This window comes from Eptesicus fuscus, chromosome 17 (genome assembly GCF_027574615.1).
Source record: "Eptesicus fuscus isolate TK198812 chromosome 17, DD_ASM_mEF_20220401, whole genome shotgun sequence".
NCBI classification, from domain to species: Eukaryota; Metazoa; Chordata; class Mammalia; order Chiroptera; family Vespertilionidae; genus Eptesicus; species Eptesicus fuscus.
The window spans coordinates 24,147,501-24,175,037 of record NC_072489.1 but is presented as its reverse complement, the minus strand read 5'-3'; the positions used below and the strand labels follow the sequence as shown (position 1 = coordinate 24,175,037).

The 27,537-nt window shown below is 38.5% G+C and overlaps 1 protein-coding gene across 2 annotated transcripts in view; it reads right to left on the bottom strand.

Annotated features, from left to right (window-relative positions):
* The window catches only part of JMJD1C (jumonji domain containing 1C), a 247,142-nt gene that overhangs the window by 189,738 nt on the left and 29,867 nt on the right, over positions 1 to 27,537 (bottom strand). The window contains exon 1 of one of the 2 annotated variants that reach the window (XM_028151471.2): positions 22,214 to 22,650. The exons of the other annotated variant lie outside the window; for it this stretch is intronic. Coding sequence (XP_028007272.2) covers positions 22,214 to 22,381 — 168 coding nt within the window. The 5' untranslated portion in view covers positions 22,382 to 22,650. Of the gene's footprint in view, positions 1 to 22,213; positions 22,651 to 27,537 lie in introns of those variants that run through there. 2 annotated transcript variants of the gene reach the window in all.

Sequence of the window (27,537 nt, the reverse complement as noted above, 5' to 3'; positions counted from 1 at the left end):
TGTGTGTTGGAATGATGGTCAATTTGCATATTACTCTTTTATTAGACAGGATAGAGGCCTGGTGCATGGGTCGGGGCCAGCTGGTTTGCCCTGAATGGTGTCCCGGATCAGGGTGGGGGTTCCCTTGAAGCATGGGGCAGCCTGGGCAAGGGGCCTGTGGTAGTTTGCAGGCCGGCCACGCCCTCTGACGACCCAAGCGGAGGACTGGTATTTGCGATTTATTTATCTTCTATAATTGAAACTTTGTAGCCTTGAGCAGAGGCCAGGGCTGGCCAGGGCGGGCGGGAAGCTTGGCTTCCTCCATTGCTGGGGCAACCCAAGCCTCCTGCTTGCTCCAGCTCCGTGGCCGCTGCCATATACGTTGGGTTAATTTGCATACTCACTCCTGATTGGCTGGTGGTCGTGGCTTGTGGGCGTAGCAGAGGTATGGTCAATTTGCATGTTTCTCTTTTATTAGATATAATGCTACAATATGTATGTACCCTTTCCAGATTGGCTTCTTTCACTTAGGATATGCAGCACAGATTTCTGATATTTGGAGGACAGGGTCCTTTTTGCCTGCCCTCGCTTCTCCAAGTTCCTCCATGTCTTATCATGTCTTGACTAGAGGCCCGGTGCACGAAATTCATGCACTGGAGAGGGAGTGTCCCTCAGCCCAGCTTGCACCCTCTCCAATCTGGGACCCCTTGGGGGATGTCCGACTGCTGGTTTAGGCCCGATCTCTGTGAGTCGGACATCCCTCTCACAATCTGGGACTGCTGGCTTCCAACTGCTCACCTGCCTGCCTGCCCCCAAACTGCCCTCCCCTGCTGGCCTGGTCACCCCCAACTGCCCTCCCTTGCAGGCCTGGTCCTCTCCAACTGCCCTCCCCTGCTGGCTTGATTGCCCACAGCTGTCCTCCCCTGCTAGCCATCTTGTGGTGGCCATCTTGTGACCACATGGGGCGGCCATCTTGTGCAAGGGTGTGGCAGTAAATTTGCATATTACTTCATTATATAGGATAATACATTTCCTGATAACACTAAGTAATATTCCATAATCAAATAAGTATTTTGAACTGAATTAAAATGTAAACACAACTCATCAATATCTGAGATAAGAAACTATAACAGTAATTAGAATGGAAGTTTATTCCACTAAACGAATATATTTCAAAAAAAAACACACGCATCAATGACTTCTGCTTGCTTCTACCTTTAAAAATTACAGAAAAAATTTAATAGAAAATAGAAAAATAGAGAAGTATCAATGAAACAAGAAGCTAGTAGAGAAAAATCAATAAACATCATAAACCTATAATTAGATTAATCAGAAAAAATATTAAAGTAAGAAAGAACACATATTAAGAATTCCAGGGATTTGTATCACTACAGATTCTACAACTATTAAGGGAAAGCATAAAATATTATCAACAATTTTATGCCAATAAATTCAACAAATTGAATGAAAGGGATAAAAATCCTTGAAAGAAACAGACAACGTAAGCCCACTAAAAAGAAACAGCACAAATCCTATTTAATAAAGAACTAATACGAAAATGGTTGTCACACCCTCAAGCCACCACGCCTTAATGGCTCAGACACTCAACACTGGGGAGAGAAGAATGGGGACCAGCCAGACTTCGGCCCAGGAGAGTGACAAGCTGCCCAACCCGTGGTCCCGGGAGCCAGCAGCTGGGGCTGCGGCCCGGGAGAGGGACAAGCTGCCAGCCCCATGGTCCCCTGTGGCTGCGGCCAGCCCGGGTAAAGCCGGCCCGGGTCCTGGGTACCTGAAGCCAGCCAGAGGGACTCTAGTATATATATAAAGAGATGCCCAATAGCATTATTCAACAGGAGAAGGACAAATTAAAATTTCAATGAGAGGATTCTGGGAAGGTGGCAGAATAGAAAGCATCAAGAATCTATCTCCATGCTGAAACAATTGATCTGAATTGTTTCATACTGAATCTATTTTGAACTTGCAAAGTCTATTGTAGGCTTACAACTTCCATGGGAAGTCTTTGGTTGTAAACTGGATTAATTTTAATCAATTGCAGCTCTTACCACAGTAGCAGATAACCATTCCCAGTCCCCAACCAGGTGGCAAGCATCTGTGCATATGATCCTAAAGTAGCCTGCACACAGCTTGCAGAAGCTAGGCCAGGCAAAAAGGACCCTGTCCTACAAATATCGAAATTGTGCTCTGATCATTGATTGATGATTCTGATCACAGAGGTGCAGACTGAAAGGCAGACAGCCATTGGTCCACTGTGGCAAGAACCTACTCCTCTGGTTGAAGTAACTACATGGGTATTTGAAGGGCCATAACACTTCCAACCACCCCTTCATGATTCTCCTTTTCTTTTTTGGAGAAGCCAAACTATATTAACTAATATACTTAAGAACACCTACATATAAAAAAAAATTAGAAGTGACTGCTCAAGCACAGGGAAAGGCACTTAGCTGATCCTGGACAAAACAAAACAAAGCAAACAAAAAAACACCACCATCCCCCCCCACACACACACACAAAAATAAATAAATAAATAAAAATAACAACATAAAAAGCAAATGCTGGGGAAAAGAGCACATCTGGAAAGTGTTGATTCTAATGCCAGTATCCAAGAAAAATATACAAACATACAAAGAAACAGGAAAGTATGGCCCATTACACACACACACACACACACACACACACACACACACACACACAGAAACTGTACATAAAAAATACCTGATAACAGATATACAAGATAAAGACTATTGTTTTTTCAATTACAGTTGACACTCAATATTATATTAGTTTCAGATAACAGTATAGTGGTTAGACATTTATTTAACTTATAAAGTGATCTCCCTGATAATCAGAGTAAGACTTTAAAGACAACCCTCTTAAAATGCTCAAAGTAAAACACACACACACACACACACACACACACACACACACACACACACACACACCAAACAAAAGAAAAACATAAACTGGAAGTATTGATGAAGAGAGAGAAAACCTAAAATAAAACTAAGAAATTCTGAAACTGAAAAGTGCAAGACTGAAATGAAAAATAAACTAGAGGGATTCAAAGGTAGAAATAAGTAGAAGAAAGATCAGTGAATTTTAAGAAAGAATAATATAAATTAGTACATCTAAGGAACAACAACAAAAAACAACAACAAACAAACAGATTGAAGTGAACAGAAACTAAGGAGTTGTGGGAGTCCCAGAAGGGGAGAGCAGGTTCCATGCAAAGAACAGAAGTCCTCATAACTTCTGGCTGTAAAAACCAGTGGGGATTGAGGATGAGGGGGATGGAGGGCTGCTGGAGCCCCAGTGCCAGGGCAGCAGCTTGAAAGGCACCGGAGACACATGGGAGGAATTAAATTGTTATGTAATGTTTAATCACTGGGTGTACAGTGTATGCATGAAACTAATACAATAATGTAAATCAACGGTAATTGAAAAAAGAAAATTCTGCAATATGCTACAACAGGAATGAACCTTGAGATTATGTTAAATGAAATAAGCCAATCACAAAAATACATTGTATGATTTCACTTACATGAGGTTCTTTTGAGTAATTAAAATCATAGAAACAGAATAGTGATTTATCAGGTGATAAAAAGAAGGGGGAATGGGGAGTTATTCTTTACTAGAGGCCCGGTGCACAAAATTCATGCACTGGGGGCAAGGGACCTCAGCCTGGCCTGTGCCCTCTCACAGTCCAGGAGACCTGTGATCAATCACCCCAAAGAGGTAGGCCCTGCCCACCCGGCCAGGGCTCCACGATTTAAAGGCGATGCCAAATGTTGGTGAGGATGTGGAACAATTGGAACTCTCATGCACGACTGAAACCAATGGTGCTGGTGCCTTGAAAAGTATGGCACTTCCTTAAAAAGTTGAACATAATTGGCATATGATCCAGACATTCTCCTGCTAGGTATTTTTTCCAAAAATGAAAGTACATTTTCATGGCACATTTATTTGTAATAGCCCCAAACTAGAAACAACCCTGTTGTTCACCAACAGATAAATTGATAAACAAATTCTGGCATATCTATGATGGGATACTATCCCTAATAATTATGCTGAATAAAAGCAGCCAGAAAAAAAAAACCACACATAACTATATGATTAACTTGCATTTTCCAGAATTCTGTATAAATGTAATCTATAGTGACAAAAAGCAGATCAGTGGTTACCTGAGATTTGGGGTGGGTAGGGAGGGTAGGAAGTGGGAGTTATGAAGAGTTTCCAAAGAAACTTTTGGGATTAAGAGATGTGTTTAATTTCTTGATTATGCTTGTTTTGCATATGTTTATACAGTTGATCCTTGAACAACGCAGGGGTTAAGGTGTCATCACCCCCCTTCATATTCCCAATTCCATGTATAACCACTGACCCCTTCCCCTCCCACCCCCGCAAAACTTAAGCTGTCCCTCAGTATTTATGGGGGGATTAGGTCTAGTACTCCCTATAGATACAAAGATCTGTGGATACTCAAGGCCCCTATATAAAATGTGTAGTCAGCCCTCCCCATCCAAGGACTGCTAACCTCAAACTGAAAACAGCACAGGTATTTACTGGAGAAAAAAGTCATGTTAATCAAGGGTCGACTGCATATATCATTTAAATACTATGTGCAGTTTTTATTGTATGTCAGTTATACCACAACAAAGCTTCCTCCACTAGAAGCATAAATTCCTTTAGAATGGGTTTATTTTTTAAATTCTGTATTAGCCTACAATGCGGACCACATAATAGATGCCTGCTATTTATTCATCCAACAAATATTTATTGAGACCCAATGTATAGCAATTGGAAAGTTTTCTGATTTCATATATACGTATATTATAAAGTTCTCTTCTTCCTTTTTAAGTCTTTTTTTACTATAAAAGTATCTCAAAGAATTAGTATTAAATTTCAGAAAATTCTAGGATATTGCTTTGCATTTAAATTAATTAAACAAATAGCTACTAGATAGAAAGCAATGTTCTAGGTGCTGAAAATACAGCAGTTATCAAAATAGGCAAAAACCTATTTCATCACACTTAATTCTAGTGTAGAAAAAAATATTTAGTCTGATAGAAATCAGACACAAGTCAAGGAAAATGGGATAGGAGATTCAAAATGTTGAGAAAGGGGGGAAAGGATTAATTTTATTTTTTTATTATTTTGAGAGAGAGACAGAGAGAGAAACATCAATGACAGAGAACATCAACTGGCTCCCTCCTGCATGCCCCCTACTAGGATTAAGCCAATTGAACACATTTACTGGAGGGAATGAGTCATGTTGTATCTTGGGGAAGAGCATTCTAGGCAGAGAAACAAGTACAAAAAACCACAGGGGAGGACAATACCTGGAATATTTAAGAAATGGCAAGGATACCAATACAGCTAGAAAAGAACACATAAATCAGGGAATAAGAGATGATGAGGTTAAAGTGGGCTAATGGGGAACAGCATATAACGTAGAGCCTCTCCAGCCATTTTAAGTCCTTCATGTCTTTGGATGCCTTTAGAAGCACTTGATCCTTGGAGCGACATGATCTGAATACTTGCTGGAGGCACTTTATGGGTTACGGAGAACTGTAGTTAGGCTAGTTAGGTACCTAGTTGTTAATAATAACTAGTTAGGAGGCTACTGCAACTAATCAGAAGCTACTGAAAAATCTAGGCAAAAGATGATGATGTCTTAGACTAGAGTGGTAGCAATAGGAGAGGGATTCTGGATGTATTTTCAATGTAGAACCAAAAGACTTTGCTGACAGTTTGGATGTGGGGCATGAAAGAAAGTAGCCAAAGAGGTCTTCAAGGGAACTGAACTGGGAAGATGGAGCTGCCATTTACTGGATGATGAAAACTCGGAGCAGTGCAGGTTTAGGAGAATAGTATCAGGAGGCCAATTATGGACATGTAAATTTTGTAATGTCCATTAGACATCTGAATGGAGACAATGATTGGGCTGTTTCATTATGAGTCTGGAGTTCAGAAGAAAGGTCCAAACTAGCATATAAATGTGAGAATCACCAATTCTCAAGGTTAGAGGAACAGATTTGATGATCAAGGACAAGAGAGTAGATATAAAAGAGGTCTCTGAGCCCTCTAATAGGTTGTAAATATGAAAAGAAAAAAAACAACCCACATAATAAAGAAGACTTCAAGGGAGAGATAAGAGGTAGGAAGAAAAATCAGGTGAGCACAATATCCTAGAAGCAAAGTGAACACAATATTTGAAGAGAGGATGATTAGTCATTAAATGCTGCTGATAGGTCAATTAAGACAAAACTAAGAAATGACATTTGATTTTAAAAGAAACAGATCATTTGTGACCTTGATTAGAGCAGTTTCCCTGGAGTAATGGGGCAAAAGCCTGCTAGAGTGAATTAAAAAAATAACACGAGTCAAGAAACTGGGGGACAGTTTTGATAACATCAAACATCTTCTATGTCAAGGGGCCGAAGATACAACAGACACCACTTTCTTTACAATGCAAGGATTCCAACTTCCTTCCAATCACAAGGAAATTTCTTCCTTCGCAACACAATTTTTGTTATTATATTTATGTTTCAGGTTATTTGTAAGAGATTGGTGTAACTCTGGGAACAAAATATAAGCATTTTATAAACAGAGAAATGCAAGATAAATAAACTTTTAAATAAAACTCAATCTGCCCAAGAAACTAAAATAAAAACAGGGCATTCTAAGTGTAAATGGTTTCATTCTTAACAAGCAAATTTCTCAGGCTTGACCTTATACAGGGCCTCCCATAGAGCTTAGCACATCACAAAAGCACTCAAAGGTTTATAGCTTCCCTGACCTCATCTCAGTTCTTCCCCACATTCCCACATTATTTCTACAAAGCTTCTCAGAAACCTTTTTCACCAGAGTAAAAAGCAGCAAAGTCTTCAAATGAAGACTTTGAAAAAGAGTAAGAAAAATCATCTAATTTTAAAGGGTACAAAATGGTAGTGCATTTAGATATCCTCCTCATTTTTCTTATAATCAAATTCAACACATTTCTGACCTCTTTCATTTCCTTCTGCACCACTAAGAGAGTAGTCAAATTTCACTGAGTCTGTACATTTTCCTCTGAACCTTCAGGGTACTCTAACGTAAATCATACTAGTAATATTCCATATTATTTAAAAGGACAGAAATAATAAAAGTATTAGCTTATAATCTGAAGAGATTAAGTCTTATTTTCTATAACTCTGTGGCATTAATATTGCAAATAAAAAGAATCAGCAATGTAAGTGCACTGTCTATCTAAAATTCTGATATGTTAAGTATGAGGGAAAAAGGAAGGGAAAAAACTTACATTGTTTTATTAAAATGAAAAAAATCACATGGAAGACATTAAAAGTTAAGAATTTTTAAATGTATCCATTATTAATTTTGTCAAAGTCAAACTGCTTAAAAAAATAAAACAATATTCCTAAATAAGAGTTTTGTCAAAACCTAGATTATTTCTTTTCTGTCCTATATAAAAAATAATACTGAGTTGAAAAGAAAGACTATACAATAAACTAGTATCTAATGCACCTATGATACCTTCATCCTTTGTTTTTGAAATGTAGCGAAATTAAACATTTTCCTCATACATTTTAAAATTTCAAAAGTAATTATCTTAGTCAAGATCCAGAAAGAATAACCATTTGTTGTTTAAAATGGTATGTTTTAATCTACTATTTCCTAAACTCTACCAAGGTTCAAAATATTAAAACCTGAAGAAAACACATAAAGAAGTTATAATGTACATTAGGCCAGTTCCTACTCTCCAAGTTTTAAACTTCACTAAAGTAGAGTTCTTGAGAAATAAAAACATAAGAGTTCTCTAAAACATAACACAGATGAGAAATCACTTGAGAATGGACTCTACTACACAAGAGGTGAAAGAAAACCCTATATGCCATCCTTAACATACTTTATTTTATGCCATATATACAGCATGTTGAAAATGCAGTTTAAAAAAATTGACACCTTAGGAAATAGTTTAGTTTAAAGAATTCTGAGGTGTATTTTTAATATATTTTATTGATTTTTAAAAATATATATATTATTGAGTTTTTACAGAGAGGAAGGGAGAGGGAGAGAGAGTTAGAAGCATCAATGAGAGAGAAACATCAATCAGCTGCCTCCTGCGCACCCCCTACCGAGGATGTACCCGCAACCAAGGGTTAAATGCCCTTGACCGGAATTGAACCTGAGACCCTGGAGTCCGCAGGCCGACACTATCCACTGAGCAAAACCGGTCAGGGCGAGATGTATTTTTTTTTTTAATGTCTATCAAATGTATTCGCTACTTATTTATTTGATATATATATATATTTTTTTTTTAATTGATTTCAGGAAGGAAGGGAGAGGGGGAGAGAGAGAGAGAGAGAGAGAGAGAGAGAAAGAGAGAAATATCAATGATGAGAGAAATGCCGTGTTCATGGATTGGTAGAATTAACATCATTAAAATGTCCAAACTACCCAAAGCAATCTATAGATTCAATCCACTCCCCATCAAAATACCAACGGCGTATTTCAGAGACCTAGAACGAACTCTCCAAATATTCATCTGGAATAAAAAAGACTCCAAATAGCTGCAGCTATCCTGAGAAAGAAGAACAAAGTAGGTGGGATCTCAATACCAGATATCAAGCTGTATTACAAAGCTGTTCTCAAAACTGCCTGGTACTGGCACAAGAACAGACATATAGATCAATGGAATAGAATAGAGAACCCAGAAATTGACCCAAACCACTATGTCCAATTAATATTTGACAAAGGAGGCATAAACATACAATGGAATCAAGACAGTCTCTTCAATAAATGGTGTTGGGAAAATTGGACAGATACATGCAAAAATAATGAAACTAGACCACCAACTTACACAATATACAAAAATAAACTCAAAATGGATAAAGGACGTACATGTAAGACGGGAAACCATAAATATATTAGAGGGAAAAATGGGACTTTTTCAAAATCTGGTACATCTACACAATGGAAAGGCAGCAAAGTCTCAGACATATGCTTGAAGCAATTATCTTCACCAATACAGCTCCTAGGGCAATGGAAACTAAGGAGAAAATAAACAAATGGGACTACATCAAAATAAAAAGCTTCTGCACAGAAAAAGAAACCATCAACAAAACAAGAAAGCCCACTGCATGGGAGAACATATTTGCCAATTTTATTACCAATAAGGTTTTAATCTCCAACATTTACAGGAAGCTCATACAACTTAACAAAAGGAAGATAAACAACACAATAAAAAAATGGAATGGACCTAAATAGATACTTTTTGAAAGAGGACATAAGGAAGGCCAAGAGACACATGAAAACATGCTCAAAGTCACTAATCATCCGAGAGGGATGCAAATCAAAACGACAATTCGGTACCATCTCACACCTGTCAGAATGGCTATCATCAACTAATCAACAAATGATAAGTGCTGGAGAGGATGCCGATAAAAAGGAACTCTCGTGAACTGCTGATGAGAATGCAGACTGGTGCAGCCACTGTGGAGAACAGTATGGAGTTTCCTCAAAAAACTAAAAATGGAACTCCCATTTGACCCAGTGATCCCACTTCTATGAACATAGGATATGTGCACCCCTATGTTCATAGCAGCACAATTTACAATAGCTAAGACTTGGAAACAGCCTAAGCGCCCATCAGCAGATGAGTGGATTAGAAAACTGTAGTACATCTTCACAAAGGAATACTACGCTGCTGTAAAAAAGAAGGAATTCTTACCATTTGCAACAGCATGGATGGACCTGGAGAGCATTATGCTAAGCGAAATAAGCCAGTCAGAGAAAGACAAATATCACATGATCTTACTCATTTGTGGAATATAATGAACAACATAAACTGATGAACAAAAACAGATCCAGAGACAGAAAAGCATCGATCAGACCATCAAACCTCAGAGAGCAGGTAGGGGAGGGTGGGGTAAGGAGGAGAGATCAACCAAAGGACCTGTATGCATGCATATAAGCCTAACCAATGACACAGACACCAGGGGCGTGAGGGCATGAGTGGGGAGGTGGGTGGGGGGAGCCAATGGGGGAATAAGGACACAGATGTAATACCAACCAATAAAGAAAAAAACTTTTTTTTAATTTTAAAAAATAAACACTTGACTATCAGATAAGCAAAAGAAAAATTTCTAAAGTGAGCTACAGGAAAAGTCAAGATAAGTAATCTGCCCACACTGAATAGAACAATCTGGAAAATAAAGAAACTTAAAAGTAAAAATATTGCTAAATACATGCTTCGAAATGTGAAGGTTTGAACAGAGTGGTGCTACAAATTGGAGGGAGGTGGTAAAGGGGGTTACAGGTGTTGGGGAGAGAAGATTGCAATTTAAAGAAAGAAATCTGCAGAGCAGGCTGACAGCTGGGGGGGGAGGGGGGCGGGCGGTGGCGATGAGAAAAATTCATGGACTCTAACAACAGTGTGGTGACTGGTTGGGGACTGTGTGTGAAGGAAAATGGAGGAGGGGTATAGAGTGGGATAAACGGTGATGGACTGAGACTTGACTTGTGGTGGTACACACACAATGCAGTGTATAGATGATGTGTTGTAGAGTTATGAACCTGAAACCTGTATAATTTTGTTAACCAGTGTCACCTCAATAAATTCAATAAAAAGGAAAAAATAAATTCCTAAATAATTTTTTTTTTAAATATGAAATTTGCAGAATTCAGTAAGTACTTACATTCTAGGTGATGAGAAGGTAAAGAATGAAGTTGTTTTTAAGTATGAATGAGACTTTAAAGATAAGTCTCACCCAGCCAGCCTGGCTCAATGGTTACGCATCGACCTATGAATCAGGAAGTCCATGTTCAATTCCAGGTCAGGGCATGTGCCCTGGTTGCAGGCTCAATCCCCAGTGGGGGGCGTGTAGGAGGCAGCCAATTGATGATTCCCTCTCTTTGATGTTTCTGTCTCTGTCTCTCCCTCTCCTTTCCTCTCTAAAATCAATAAAATATATCTTTTAAAAAAATGATAAGTCTCAAAAGGGAAGCTGGTTTCACATGAAGATAATAAATGACATTTTGGACACATTATATCACACTCAAATATAGGAACATTCATGTAAAGACAACGAAGGTAGAGATGCTGGATTCAATTTGAAGGTCAATACTCAAGTTGCCGATTTGTGAGTAATGACGCAAAGAAGCACAAGTAAATTCTCCAAAGGTAATAAAAAGATTGAAAAAGAAAATACAGTCGGAGAAAGATAAATATCACATGATCTCACTCATTTGTGGAATATAATGAACAACATAAAATGATGAACAAAAACAGATCCAGAGACATAGAAGCATTGAACAGATCGTCAAACCTCAGAGGGAAGGCAGAGGTTTGGGGGAGGGTAAGAGATCAACCAAAGGACTTGTATGTATGCATATAAGCATAACCAATGGACACAGACAGTAGGGGTGTGAGGAGATGTGCTGGGGGGATGGAAGCACGTGGGGAGAGGTCAATGGGAGAAAAAGGATACATATGTAATACTTTCAACAATAAAGAATTACATTTTTTTTAAAAAAAGGAAAGAAATACAGTAGACAAAGGAATAATTTCTAACATTAAATTAAGGTTAGAGGAACTGTAGTCAGAAAAGGAAGAAGTCCTTAAGAGGACTTAAATCATGGGGCTACAAAAAGAAATCAAGAAAAACAAAGGTACAGAGAGAGTACTTAGTAATCAAAGCAATCAAAGCAATCAAAAGGACCTTAAAAAAAACAAACTTTGAAAGTCTGGGAATTACTAACCATTTGGAGAAGTAATATATAACTTCTTTTGATTCATTTAAACTATAGGGTATTTTCAACAAAAAAATTAAACCATGAAGAAATATATCTTGAATTATTTCAATTCTGTAGCCATGGAATATTTATTTTTCTACTTCAATTAGTATAATAATAAAAACCCAAATCCCATAAACTCATCTTGATCATCTAAAAAGAACCACTAAACAGAAATCACATTATTTACATAGAAGAACTGTATTGTCATAGTGAAAAGTTTTATTAACTCAGGATTAAGAGGGACAGATCTGAATTTTTTTTTTTAATAAACACTTTATTCTAAGACATTACAGGTAAAGACTATTAACACCACAATTCTAGGATTGCACAATAGGAAAAACTCTGGATTTAGACCTATTCCATTCACTGATTTGATAAATGAGAAAACTGAAGCTCAAAAAAACTATAAATCAAGTGAAATGTTAAAAGTATTTTTGAGAAATGTTTCACTGAAAGCTAAGGTTCCTTAAATGATCAGTTACATACTTATATACAATTCCTATTTATTCAAATGAATTTCAAAAGATACTTTACTAAGATTGGTTTTATTGGGCTGGTTTGAACAACTACTCTGTACCTGAAATTTGCAATCAATTAAAAATATGTATTCCAAATTTTTTTTATTAATTCCAAAGGAATCTACCAGCCAATAAACTCCAGATTTCACTATATTCATATTTTTATTACAAATACTGATAAGTTCATACTTATAGGTTTAAGCATTTATCTACCATGCTCAAATTCAATTAAGAGAATTCTTATATGACTCGTAGTTCTAACTGGTTAATTCCAGGAAACCTGAACTAGACCATGTTATAACCTTAGAATTTTAGCATTATATCAACCAAACAGTAAATGCATAAGCTGTTTTCTTCTAATTAATCATGTATTTAAAATTAAATCAATAGTTCCTACATAAGATGAAAGTAAATTAATACTTCATCAATGGGTTTATTACTAGAATGCTTTTATAAAATAGCTAAAATATAGCACTTGCCGTTTTGGCCCAGTGGATAGAGCGTCAGCCTGCAGACTGAAGGGTCCCAGGTTCAATTCTGGTCAAGGGCACATGCCCTTGGGGTTGTGGGCTCAAACCCCAGTAGGGGACATGCAGGAGGCAGCCAATCAAAGATTCTCTCTCTTCACTGATGTATCTATCTCTCTCCCCCTCTCCCTTCCTCTCAGAAATCAATATAAAAATATATATTTTTAAAAATAAAATATAAATCATATATGAAAAGATTTCATCCAATTAGATAATTTCAGGGAATATTTTGGCATTTTGAAACATTTCAATTTTTAGTAAGCAACCACCTTAAAACTAAGGTACACTGTGTAATCTTTAAAATTTACCAGATTAAAAACTTTATATCAAATAAAACACGTTTATTAAAAATCCACAATGAAAAAAACTATCTGAATATGACATAGAAAGTAATCACTGTCAAATCCTGAAACAATGAAATTAGTAATATTTGTTATGACTAAATCACTAACATTAAAATCATCAGTATTAGTTTTTGAATAATAATCTCTCATTTCAAATCCTTCCAACCAGAAGTGCTTTGGAGTTCAAACTTAGTTGGATGCTATACAGTTAAAAAGCATATATGATGGTGATTGAGTATAGTAACACAGTATTTATTATATGTAAAAATGCATATATTGTATGTAAGCCTGTGGAGTTCTGAGCAGCACCCCAAAATAAAGCACATTAATATTTCTTACACAACAAAAATATTCAGTTCATATTAGCTTCTACTAAAAAAAGAAGTTCAGTCAGTGAGGTTTTCTAAATGAATCATTTAAAAAAAATGTTATAGGTACCAGAACTACAGTTAAGGAATAATGTACCTATAGTTATTTATCTGGCCAACACTGACATAAAGAAACATTTATGGCATATAACCTAAAAAATAAAGGTTGCCATTTCTTGTTAATTTCTAAGAATTAATGATACCTCTTTCCTAAAATTTTTAAACTATAAGATAGTTTATGACATAAAAATTCAAAATTTATTTATATTTAGAGAGAGAAAGAGGGAAAGGAATAGAGAGAGAGACAGACACATAGATGAGAGAGAAACATCACTGGTTGGCTGCCTCCTGAGCACCCCCTACTGGGAACCAAAACCCACAACCCAGGCATGTGCCCTGACCAGGAAACGAACCTGTGACTTCTTGGTTCCTGGGTCAACGCTCAACCACTGAGACACAAATTTGTGTTTTATATACGTTAAAATAATTCTTCAAAGCTTTGGGATATACCTACACACAATAAAACAAAACATATCACCCTTCTTGAAAATCATCACTAAAGTCATTCAAAATTGGTATGACAAAAGTCTAATGTCTCAACATCAAATAACAAGGCAAGTGTCAAGAAAATGCCTATCTTTCAAAAAAAAATAAAAGGAATATTACCATGTGTTTCACCTAACATGTTTGTGCTTCCAAAGAAAAGAAAAACCAACAGAAACAGATAAATTATTCTTCCATAATGAAAAGGCCCATAAATGAAAAATACAATAGTAGTATTTAGGCTTCAGAAAACAATGTGATCAGCCACATTTCTGTTGACTTTTTTGTTGTTGTTAATCCTTACCCAAGGATATTTTTCCATTGATTTTTAGAGAGTGGAAGGGAGGTGAAGAGACAGAGATAGAGAAAAATCAATGTCAGGTAGACACATTGATTGGTTGCCTCTCACGTAGTCCTGCCTGCACCCGAGGTATGTGTACTTAACCGAAATTGAACCTGGAACCCTTCAGTCTGCAGGCTGATGCTCTATCCACTGAGCCAAACCGGCTAGGGCTCTGTTGACTTTTCAACTCTATTAGCCTCTCTATGACAGCTGTGTCCACAGGAAATAGTAGCTGTGGCAATTCCAGAAATACTCACACAGTACTATACTTGGCTTGCTTCATTCTGATTGGAACTATTTAGGGCATGCATGCCCTCATCAATTGTAGCCAGAAGAGTTCACTTAAAAAAAAAATTATTTATTGTTGAAAGCATTACATATGTCCCCCGGTGCTCCCCCAATGACCCCCTCCCGCCTGTCCTCGCCCCCCTCCCCAGGCCTTCAACCCTATTGTCTGTGTCCATGGGTTATGCATATTTGCATAAAGGTCTTTGGTTTATTATCTCCCATCCACCCACTCTCCCCCTCCTTCCCTCTGAGATTCTGCACTCTGTTCCATGCTTCCATATCTCTGGATCCACTCCATTCATCAGTTTATTTTGTTATTTGAATTCCACATATGAGTGCGATCTCGTGATACTTGTCTTTTTCTGATTGACTTATTTCTCTTAGTATGATACTCTCTAGGTCCCTCCATGCTGTCTCAAAGGTAAGAGATTCTCCCTTTTTACTGCTGCATAGTATTCCATGGTATAAATGTACCACAGCTTTTTTATCCATTCATCTACTGATGGGCACTTGGGGCTGTTTCCAGATCTTAACTATTTGAAATTGTACTGCTATGAACATAGGGGTACATACATTCTTTCTGATTGGTGCTTTGGGTTTCTTATGATATATTCTTAAAAGTGGGATCACTGGGTCAAAAGTCAGTTCCATTTTTAATTTTTGAAGAAACTCCATACTGTTTTCCATAAAGATAGCACCAGTCTGCATTCCCACCAGCAGTGTACTAGGGTTCCCTTTTCTCCTCATTCTGGCCAGCAGTTGTCATTTGTTGATTTGTTGATGGTAGGCATTCTGGCAGGTGTGAGGTGATACCTCATTGTCACTTTAATTTCCATCTCTCTGAGGATCAGTGACTTTGAACATTTTTAATATGTCTCTTGGCTATCTATATATCCTCTCTGGAGAAGTGACTAGGTCCTTTGCCCATTTTTTATTGGATTGTCTGTCTTCCTTTTGTTAAGTTGTATAACTTGCTTTTATATTTTGGATATTAACCCTTTATCAGATGTATCATTACCAAATATCTTCTCCCCTACAGTGGGCTCTCTCTTCGTTTTGTTGATGGTTTCTTCTGCTGTGCAGAAGCTTTTTATTTTGATGTAGTCCCATTTTTTTATTTTCTCCTTAGTTTCCTTTTCATCAGGAGATGTATCTGTAAACATATTGCTATGAGAGAGACTGAGATTTATCTGCCTGTGGTTTCTTCTAGGGTTTTTATGGGTTCATGACTTTTACTTAAGTCTTTTATCCATTTTGAGTTTATTCTTGTGTATTGTGTAAGTTGATGGTCTAGTTTCACTTTTTTGCATGTATCTGTCCCATATTCCCAACACCATTTATTAAAGAGACTCTCTTGACTCCATTGTCAAATATTAATTGAGCATAATGGCTTGGGTCAACTTCTGGGTTCTCTGTTCTGTTCCACTGATCTATATGCCTATTCCTGTGCCAGTACCAGGCTGTTTTGATTACAGTGGCTTTGTAGTATAACTTCAAATCTGGTATTGTGATTCCTCCTACTTTGTTCTTCTTTCTCAGGATTGCTGCAGCTATTCAGAGTTCCCTTTAGTCAAACCACACCATGGATAATGAATACTGGGGGAACAACCACTAAGGTAGACAATGTCACAAAACAAAAATAGATTCAAAATTAAGAGTATATAGTAACAGCCCTGTCCAGGTAGCTCAGTAGGTTGGAATGTTGTCCCAATGCCCCGAGTTTCAGGTTCCTTCTCCCCCATCAGGACATATGCAGGAGTCAACCAATGAACGCATGGATGGGTGGGACAAGAAATCGATATTTCTCTCTCTAAAAAGTCAACAAATCAATAAATTTATAAATGAGTAAATAGTCAATAGATAATTGAGTTGGTTAGTATATAGCAGTGGTTCTCAACCTTTCTAATGCCGTGACCCTTTAATACAGTTCCTCATGTTGTGGTGACCCCCAGCCATAAAATTATTTTGGTCTTAGGCGACCCTGCTAGTGGTTCTCAACCTGTGGGTCGTGACCCACAGGTTGAGAGCCGCTGCTGTAGAGCCTAAGACCATCGGAAAACACAGATATTTACATTACGGTTCATAACAGTAGCAAAATTACAGTTATGAAGTAGCAACGAAAATAATTTTATGGTTGGGGGTCACCACAACATGAGCAACTGTATTAAAGGGTCACGGCATTAGAAAGGTTGAGAACCACTGCTATATAGTATTCAATAAATGTTTATGATATTCATTTACCATTCAATGAACATTTACTAAACACCTAAGTAAATTCTAGGTACTGTACTAAATATGCAAAGAGGATCGATAATGAGTATGAGTTTGAATGTTGAATACATTCTTTGTACAAAACTTGAAATTATGAAAATATATTAAATCTATAAACATAGGGAAATAGCCTATATTCTTTCAATTACATTAAAATATCTAGCATTTTACTTTTAAATATGATTACACCCCTCTATGAAAGAACACAATTCTCATGGTCAGAGTCTTTAGTCCAATTACCTAATGAATAAAAAAATTCTGACTTAAATTAATGGAATAAAAATATTCAGTAAGCATTTTGTGACTAAACCAGAAATTAGCATTATCAATACTGCAAGACCCTGTTATAAATTTCAGAATTACCTTAACAATTATCTTAACAAAACTTATAAGGGAGTCAAATGTTACCAATTCAATATGAAACTTGAGACAGCTGAGCAGAAATGCATAGAACCAAAAATGGGAAAGGACTTCCCTATAAATAAATCATAAATCACTTTAAATTTACTAAAAATAAGTATTTTATTTACATTTAAGACATAAACTCTGAAAAATAACTTTTACTAGGTATTGATTTCAGAGAGGGAAGGAGAAGCGAGAGATAGAAACATTAATGATGATAAAGAATCATTGATCGGCTGCCTCTGGCACGCCTCACACTGGAGATCGAACCCGCACAACCTGTGAGTGTGCCCTGACCAGGAATCGAACCATGACCTCCAGGTTCATAGGTCAATGCTCAAAACGCCGAATCACACCAGCCAAGCAGCTTGATACTTTAAAAAAAAAAAATACATTTTAGACAAGGTAAGCTTAAAACAATGCTGCAATCATCCTAAGAATCAAGGGAAGGTGGGTGGGTAAATGAATGGATGGATAATATATGGCTGACAGGTTATGGAAGATAAGTAAAAAAACATTTGAGTAAAGACACTTTTGCTCTTTAATAAGTATGACAATATTTTACAATAGTACTTCTCCATTTTTAGCTTTCCTTCTATAATACTACCAAAGTTCCAGCAAAAAGTAGGGTGCAGTAGTAATGTTCAACATGTATACCAAGGCAAAAACCTCCCTAAGTGATGGGGTTAAAAAAAGAATTCAACATGCTCAGGTTATGCTCAGGTCTCACAATATACTTGCAATTTTGTTTTCAGAAGTCACCAACACAATAGGGGAAATTATCCAAGAATAGTTTAGTAAAAATTCTACATTAGGCTCATTTACTTAAGAGATCAGATAGTAATACACTGAAACTGCTAGCATGAAAAAATACAATTTTAGCCTTGTCTTATTTGTATCAAATAATATATGATCTTATCTTAAAAGAATGTTTTTGCTACCATAGTGTGGTGAGCTGAATAGTGCCATCCCAAAGATGTTCATTCCCTAATACATGAAACCTGTAGCTATGTGACATTATATGGCAAAGGGGAATTAAGGTTCAGATGGAATTAAGGTTGTTAATTAGCAAATGGGGAGATTATCATGGATTATCTGGGTGATCACAAAGGCATTTAAAAGTGGAAGAGGAAGCAGGAGAGTCAGAGGGAGGTGTGCCTGGAGAACAGTCAAAGAGATACAATGTTGCTGGCTTTTAAGGAGGAAGAAAACCTTGAGCTAAGTAATATGGACTGCTTTTAAAAGCTGGGGAAGGGAGGGGAGGAGAGATGGGGGGGGGGGGGAGGGGAGATCTCTGTGGGAGTCTCCAGAAAAGAACACAGTTCTATCACACCTTGATTTTAGTCCAGAGACCCATGTTAGACTTGTAATCTCCAGAAATATAAAATAATCAACTCATATTGTGAAAACTACCAAGGTTGTGATAGTTAACAGCAGTGGTAGGAAAAAAACAATACACATGGCATTCCTTATACATAAAACCAAAAGTAAGAATTGGTTCACTTCTGAGACAAAGTATTCCCTAAAGTAACTTTCAAGTTTTGATAGTTATCCTTCAAAACATGTGCCATAAATATGTACAGCCAATATTTCTAATAAATGTGCTGATGCTAAACTGTTCCAAGTTTCATTAATTTAGAATTATAAATGTAAACAAAATATGAATGTAAGAAAGTCTAGGAGTTAACTTTAACACTTTAGGTTCTAGGTTTTAAAAACCTCAGATTACACTATAGTAAATTCTTCAAATAAAGACTGTTAGATAAAGAAGAACTGTTAAAGGTTCACATAAGCACTATTCAAAACTAATTTTTGAGGTTATATTTGCATATAGGAAATGCACATATTTTAAGTGTACAATAAGTTTTGACATTTGTATACACCCCTGTAACCAACAATCAAGATTTATAAAACATTTCCATCACCTGGGAAAACTTGTTCTTTCCAGTCAATCCCCATCATCCGCATATATTTTTCACTTTTAAATATGCAGCTTATGTCTTAGCCCAGTGGTCGGCAAACCGCAGCTCACGAGCCACATGTGGCTCTTTGGCCCATTGAGTGTGGCTCTTCCACAAAATACCAAGGCCTGGGTGAGTCTATTTTGAAGAAGTGGCATTAGAAGAAGTTTAAGTTTAAAAAATTTGGCTCTCAAAAGAAATTTCAATCGTTGTACTGTTGATATTTGGCTCTGTTGACTGAGTTTGCCGACCACTGTCCTAGCCAGTTTGGCTCAGTGGATAGAGTGTTGGCCTGTGGACTAAAGGGTCCCGGGCTCGATTTAATCAAGGGCACATGCCTGGGTTGTGGGATCAACCCCCAGCAAGAGGCAGCCAATCAATGATTCTCTCATCATTGATGTTTCTATCTCTCTTTCCCTCTCCCTTGCTCTCTGAAATCAATAAAAATATATTTAAAATAAATATCCAGCTTAATACCTTGCCTTTTAACAACATAGTATATGTAAATACCTCTTTATATCATTTAAATTTCCATGTAAGAAAATAACTTTTTCATTTTTATAACTTGACTCACCAATAATATTCATAACTTAACCCTTTGCACTAGGATGTCGAGTGTGACTCGAAACGGTTAGCAGTAGAATAAAGGAATCGAAAAAAGCAAGCAAGTGCAAAGGGTTAAAACTGTATTTCCTAATTTTCATGTGTGTACTAAGATAAAATACTGTGGAAAACACAAAAAAGCATTCCATGTTTGTCTTGAAATAATAACATGCTCAGCTGTAATTCAACTATCCTATCTAATAAGAGTAATATGCAAATTGACCGTCACTCCAACACAAGATGGCTGCCTCCATGTGGACACAAGATGGCAAGCAGGGGAGGGCAGTTGGGAGGGACCAAGTCTGCAAGGGAGGGCAGTTGTGGGTGACCAGGCCAGCATGGGAGGGCAGTTAGGGGTGACCAGGCCTACAGGGGAGGGCAGTTAGGGGTGACCAGGCTGGCAGGGGAGCAGTTAGGCATCAATCAGGCTGGCAGGGGTGTGGTTAGAGGGTGATCAGGTTGGCAGGCAGAAGCGGTTAGGGGCAATCAGGAAGGCAGGCAGGCGAGCAGTTGGGAGCCAGCAGTCCTGGATTGTGAGAGGGATGTCCGACTGCCCGTTTAGACCCGATCCTATCGGGATCGGGCCTAAACGGGCAGTCGGACATCTCTCGAGGGGGTCCCAGATTGGAGAGGGTGCAGGCTGGGCTGAGGGACACACACCCCAATGCATGAATGTCATGCACCGGGCCTCTAGTCTTTTACATAAAAGCCCAGACAATTTCATATCATAGTAAAAGGAGAAATACAGAACATGTCTTTTACACAAACAAAAAGGTTATTGAATTGCCACAATTGCATATTATGATCAAATTTCAAGGTCGATTCTTTTACTTTTCAACCAGAATAACAATGAAAACTTTCAAAATTACCTCTATTCTGCTTATTTCCAATCAGAACTACCTATTAGCAAAACAAATGTATTTTGCAATATCAAGTCAAACGCCTTAGTGACACCATATCATTGACTATGGGCATGAAACAAGGTTTACAAAAACACTCAGAAACTCCAACGGAAATATTAAAATAGGTATGTACATGTATAGATAGATAAAGTGAATTTGGAATTGTGAATCCGCATATATATATAAAAGGAAGAATATTCCCAAATTTTAAATTTCCAGTGAAAATTAAGTGCCCAGGGCACTTACCAATAAATTGCATGGATTATGTATTCCTTAACCAACCTTACAAAGCTTAGTGAATGTCTTGCCTCTACTCTTCCCCTTACTTCTAACCTGCCCCCCAGTGAAAATGTGCTTGGAACACTGACAGAACATATCCCATCTCAAAATCGTACACATTCCTACACTACTGAAAGAAAACACTGGCAGTGTCATATGTAAGGAAAAGAAAGGAAAGAAAAAGACAAAGGTTCAGCTGGGCATTTCACGTTTTAATTTACATTTTTTTGTTTCTTTTAAAACAGTATAAAAATCTAAGACGGATGATCTTAAAAGCACTTCACTTCTAACAAAAAAACACAACACTATGTAAAAAAAACGTTAGGAAGGAAGGAAGGAAGGAAGGAGGGAAGGAGGGAAGGGAGGAAGGGAGGAAAGGAAGGGAGGAAGGGAAGGAGGGAAGGAAGGAGGGAAGGAGGGAAGGAAGGAAGGGAGGGAGGGAGAGGTTAATTTTTATGGCCCTCCAAACGAAAACTTCATTTTCATCGTTTCCGGTTAGAAATACAAGCATCTAGGGTGGAAAGAGGTGAAATCTGGGTACCACTGCCGCGGCCTTTGCCTCAAAAACACACTCCAACCCCAGGACTGAGTGGAAAACAGAGGTCTCCCTGTTTCTCCCTCCCTTCCTCTACCTTGCGGTAAGTTTCACGTCGCCAACCGCTGCGCTGTTCAGACTTGGGCGAGGAGAGATGCAGGTTCATCTGACCCTACAGCCACAGGGTCCGCCCGTCCCCCACCTGCCCGCCCCACCTGCCCGCCCCACCTGCCTGCGCACACCCGCCTCTCAGACACGTCTCCGCGGCCGACCCTCCGGGACAGGGGCCGAGGAACCGGGCCGGGGCCCTGGCGGACGCTAGGGAGTCCAACTCGGTCACGGCTGCCATCGGGAAAGCCACAGGCAGGGAGGCGGCGACCCCGTCAGGGGACGTGGGCAAATCCGCCCTGAGCTCGACGGAGGGGCGTGACCGCCGGTTGGCCAGCAGAGCAAGGTGCCAGAGGTAACCCAAGGTATGGCTGCGAGAAAGTGGGGGTGCAGGCGCGGACTCGGGACGAGGGGCGCCGCTCTCTTACCGCCAGGTCCGGGTTGCGGCAGTCCCGGTGTGACACGGCGCGGATGACCCCCGCTCGCCAGCCCCGCCGGCTGCGGCCGCCCTCCCGGCGCTCCGGCCGCGCCTCTTCGCCCACCGCCAGGCACAGGAACCGCTTCCCCACCAGCTCCGGCCGCGTCTCCACCGCCATAGCCCCCACTGGCGACGCGGCCGCTGCTGCCGCGTCCACTGCTAGGTGACCCACGAATCGCCGCTCCTATCGGCCGCCCATGCTGAGGAGAGCGGACCCGAGGACGGAGGCAGCCCCGTGAGCGAGCGCGGACTCGGGGGCGCACCGGACGCTCTGCGCAGAGGGCACTGCGACCTCGGTCGCCTACTCAACCCTCTCCTGTGCTCTCCGTCTCGCAGCCTGGCCGCAGGGCTACATGGACACGCGCACACACCGGACACGCACACAAAACTGACAAACCCCCCGGCCGTCGGGAGCGCCGAGGCAGCCCGGCCAGTAGTACTCCGCCTCCCACCCACCCGCGGCCGCGAGCGCGCCGTCTCCTTCCGCCGGCGCGGGCGGGGGAGGGAGCCGCGGAAGAGGGTCCCAGGAACCACCGCAGACGCAAAGTAGTGCCCAACGCGGCGGCGGCCGTTGCGGGACGAGGCGGGCTAAGGAGAGGAGAGAGGGGGAGGAGAAGGGGACGCGCTCCTCCAGGAACACGCGAGAGCGTCTGAAGTCCATCTTCCCACTCGTCGCTCCTGCGGTGGGGGTGAGGCGAAAGTGAGGTGCGCTGGTTTCCACTCTGGAGCACAGAATAAACTCCAGGCTAAAGGCCACAGCTGCAGAGCGGTGCTTTTTGGAACACAAGGTGCTCGCTCGCCTTAGGAGGTAGACCAGCTTTGCCTGAATTAACAGTCCTGTCGTCCCAGCAGCAAAGCACAGCAACACTTTCGACTGAAAACTAAGCCCACAAAGCTCAGTCACTGCAGAACAGTCCACGACTTCAAATGAAAATGAAGAAAACACTGTCATCCTATCTACCTTCCCTTTAGCGGCGACAGTAGTTACGTGTTTGAGCTATTCGGAGATTTACACCTCGCTACTGCTTTGTTGTAAGAACGCCAAACGGGGCGCCCCGTTGAGCGCTTTGTCAGTAACCTTAAACTTCACAGACTGTCTCTGAGCAATGTGAGCGGTTTTAGTACAGTACGAGTGCACATCTCAAACTCACCGGTCAGATGATAAAAACAGGGAGATGCTCCGGATTCAGTTATTAGAAAATACCGTGGAAAGAAAAGGAGTTTGGCCAATCACAGCTCAGAAAAATAAATTGTTTACTTCCCGTCCAATCGCAACAAGACTTTGTAACCGATACACATACAGATCTCCAACCCTGGAATCCTTGTAAATCAAACGGTACAGATTTGTTTTTCTAGTGTTTTTAAAGGGTAGTTTTTAAAACCCACTTGGTTGTTTTCAGGGCCTTATGATTATAATCAATTCCAAAAATCTAGCCCAATAAAAACTTATTCTAAATTTTGGTTTCTTAGAGATTTTCCTAAACATGTACTTTTAATAAAAAAGTTACCTTTCTAAAGGAATTTACACTAATAATCTGAATGTTTAAAATAAACATAAGGCTTTTATCTGCTTTCTTAGAAAAACCAAGCTGAGCGGTTTGAAGTGGGAAAAACATGGCCACTTCTTAATAGGTTAGAAACCAAAATTACAAAAACATAGATTTTATTTTTTAATATATTTTATTGATTTTTTTACAGAGAGGAAGGGAGAGGGATAGAGAGTTAGAAACATCGATCAGCTGCCTCCTGCACAACCCCTACTGGGGATGTGCCCGCAACCAAGGTACATCCCCTTGACCAGAATCAAACCTGGGACCCTTCAGTCTGCAGGCCAACATTCTATCCACTGAGCCAAACCGGTTAGGGCACAAAAACATAGATTTTAATCATAATGGTCTATGGTCTATTTTTGATCATCTTAAGGCCAAATATAGAATTGTAGTATACCAAAAAGGAAAACTTTTTCCACAATGCATACTGGCAAGTTATGAGAAAAATGTAATTTTACATGTGCAATTTTATTTCCAAGTTCATTCTTTTAATATCTAGTATATAATACTTAGCAAATCATCTTGTGAACTACAAACTTACATTTCTAAACTCTCAACTTGGATTAAGGAGCCAGTAAAATAACCTGGTGAAAATAACATGTGGAAAGAGAAAAGACAGAAGATCTGTATTCAAATACCAAATTATCAATGACTTGCATTGTGATCTTGGGCTTGACACAACTCTTAACAATGGAAATTGCCTGCTTCCTAATCTCAATGATATTCTATGAGCAAGTGAAAAATATAAAGTAGCTTGAGAAAAGAGATGCAAACACTATTATATAAATCTCAGTCACTAAATTATATTTTTAGAGTATATGTTGTCAGATTGTATTACATGAAACTTCCAGCTGATTTCAATCTTATAGTCAAACTCCTCTAAATGGACCCCTAGGAACCCTCACTACATGTTTTTTTCTTATTGAATTTACTGGGGTGACAATGGTTCACAAAACTATCAGAGGTTTCAAGTGTACAACTCAACAAAACAGTACAGTGACATTCACTACATGTTGAAAGCTGTCCTTTTAAGTGCTTTGAAAAGCATGTAAATTCACTAAATCCATCAAAATATTTCAAGTGCAAAAACAAAGTTTTCATAAGGTCATATAACCTCACAATATTTTCCACCAAATGTCTTCTATTCTTAGATAGTATTTTACTTATCCCTTGATTATAGCCAGTGTGCCTAGAATACACAAGAAAAAAAAAATCACCAATTTGTGGATATCTTGCTATTGGAAAAACCTAAAATGCATTTTTAAAAATGTAGAATATAAAGGTCTTAAAATATTTTTGTCTGCTGGCATTTTTTGCTTTGTTTTAGGGAGTATTTATATTATTTTATTTTTGAGAGCAAATCATCACTATACATAACATGGAGTTAAAAAATAAATTTTAAAGTCAGATTTGAAATTTTATAATATTTATTTGTTCAATCAGTTCCCTTACATCCTTTGCTTTCATTAAGATCCTCAGAAAATGACAGTATTAGTCAATGTAAAGAAAAGAGTTACAATATTTTTCACTATGTAGGCAAAGAAAGTTCACACAGGAGTATTTGAAATGACAAAGTTTACTTATAGAAGTTGAAAAATTCAAAGTACAGACTAGATTTTGTATTTCTTCCATTCTCACATCTAAATATGTGAAGCATCCATCTTCTATAAAAACTGCTGTTTGAAATTTTAACTCTGCTATTTGGCTTCTGTAATTGCTTGCTTGCTTAAATAATAAGGAAAATAAGGCTACTCCCACTTCAGAGGGGCCATTAAACCTTCCCTGGATGGGGTTATCAGTGCTGGCACCAGGCCAGGCCTTTGGTTGAGGTCTCAAGGCCCCGGCACATAGAGGCTCTTTAAGAACTTGCAAAGGAGGCCGGAAACATCCCATATTTGGGAGACAAAGAAGGTAAAAACATTTAAATAGGGAAAGTTCCTCCATGTTGGGGCCCAGAATTTGAGAGACATTTTCCTCTGGACCCGCGCGTAATAAATGTAACTCCATCTCTCTTAAGTATTGCTTGGTTCTTCTCTGGTTTTCTGTAACATATGTACATTAAATATATACACACATCAATTCAAACAAATGTCTTATAATCTATATAAAAGATACATTAGGAAATCATTTTTAAAAGGTATTCATTGCAATTATAAGCCATCGTTATCCATTTAATTATCAATGATTTAGTAATTCATGAAGTTTAACAAATGGCCTACCAGTTATAAAATTGTCACTTTTTGACTTCGTGTAATTATAGGAAGGGCTAATAATCTGCTTTCATACACACCAGTATTTTGTGTTACTATAGGTGCATATTTTAAACATCACAAATAAAACAAATTGATTTAAAATTTTAGTGCATGTATCTTACAATACTAGCCATCATTTATGAACACTTACTATGTGTCAGACACTATGGTAACTACTTCACACATGTAATCTCACTTTATTTTTTAAGATGAAGAAAATGAGGTTTAGAGTAGTTTAGTTCTTGCTAAAAATACACATTAAGGAACTGGGATTCAAAATTAGGCCTTATGATTTCAAAGCCCCCTGCATTATACTAAAAAGTCACTAAAAGGAAATATAAAGGTGAGTCACCTAGTTTCCTTCTCTTTATGAACACAGATCATTAATAATTGATTTGTTTATTTAGCATTTACTGTGTGTCTCATATCCTGAAAGGTTCTGGATATAGGGCCTCTGTCCTTGAGAGGTCTATTTGGAAAGATAAGACAATAGAAATGCCTTGGTTTGTTTATTTAAGGATGTATCAGTAGAATAACACACAAGGTAAGTTTAGTGCATTTTAATAAATAATTTTCAAATCTATTATATCTTGGAGGTTTTTATCAATTATCAAATGTACATATTTATGGGTACATTTATGCACTGTGGAAACCAGTATCAAAATTAAGGAATCCAAGGATTTAAAATGAATTATGCAAGTGAAAGACCAAGAATAGAATGAAAATAAATTTGTTAACATGTTTATTTTTAAACCTTAAATAATTTTTATTTGGATATTTCCCTAAGCTCTTAATTAAACTGAATTGCTCAATCACATTTATGATAATGATAAATAACTCAAATGTCACTTCCTCAAGGAAGCCATCTCTGATTCCCAGACTAGGTCAAATTCCCAATTATGGATTTTCAAACCATTTCCTATTTGTCTTATCACAATTGTATTTATAACATTTATTGTGTAATTGACTGTTTTATATTTGTCTTCCTTGATAGAATATAAGCTTCATAAAGGCAAGAAAAATGTAACTTGTTCATATTTATAGTCCTAGCATCTACTATGCCTTGTAAAGAACATATACTCAATAAATGTTATTGAATTAACAAAGGACTAAAGCAAAATGTACCTTTTGCTAATTCGAACCCAACTAAGAGAAACTTAGTTTATTTCTAAATCAAGAGTCCTAAATAGATTTCATGTTCTTCCTACAGGGTTATTCATCATATTCAAAATAATGTCTTACATACATTATCTCATTTCACGATGGAGGTACAATGGAAAGCCTTCAAAAAAATTGAGATTTGCCCAGCTGCTGTGGCTCAGTTGGTTGAATGCCATCCCATGCACCAGGAAGTCACTGATAAGATTCCTGGGCAGGACACATGTTGGGGGTTGTGGGCTTGATCCCCAGTGGGGGTCGTGCAGGAGGCAGCAATTAATGTTTCTCTCCCTTCCTCTCTCTGAAATCAATAA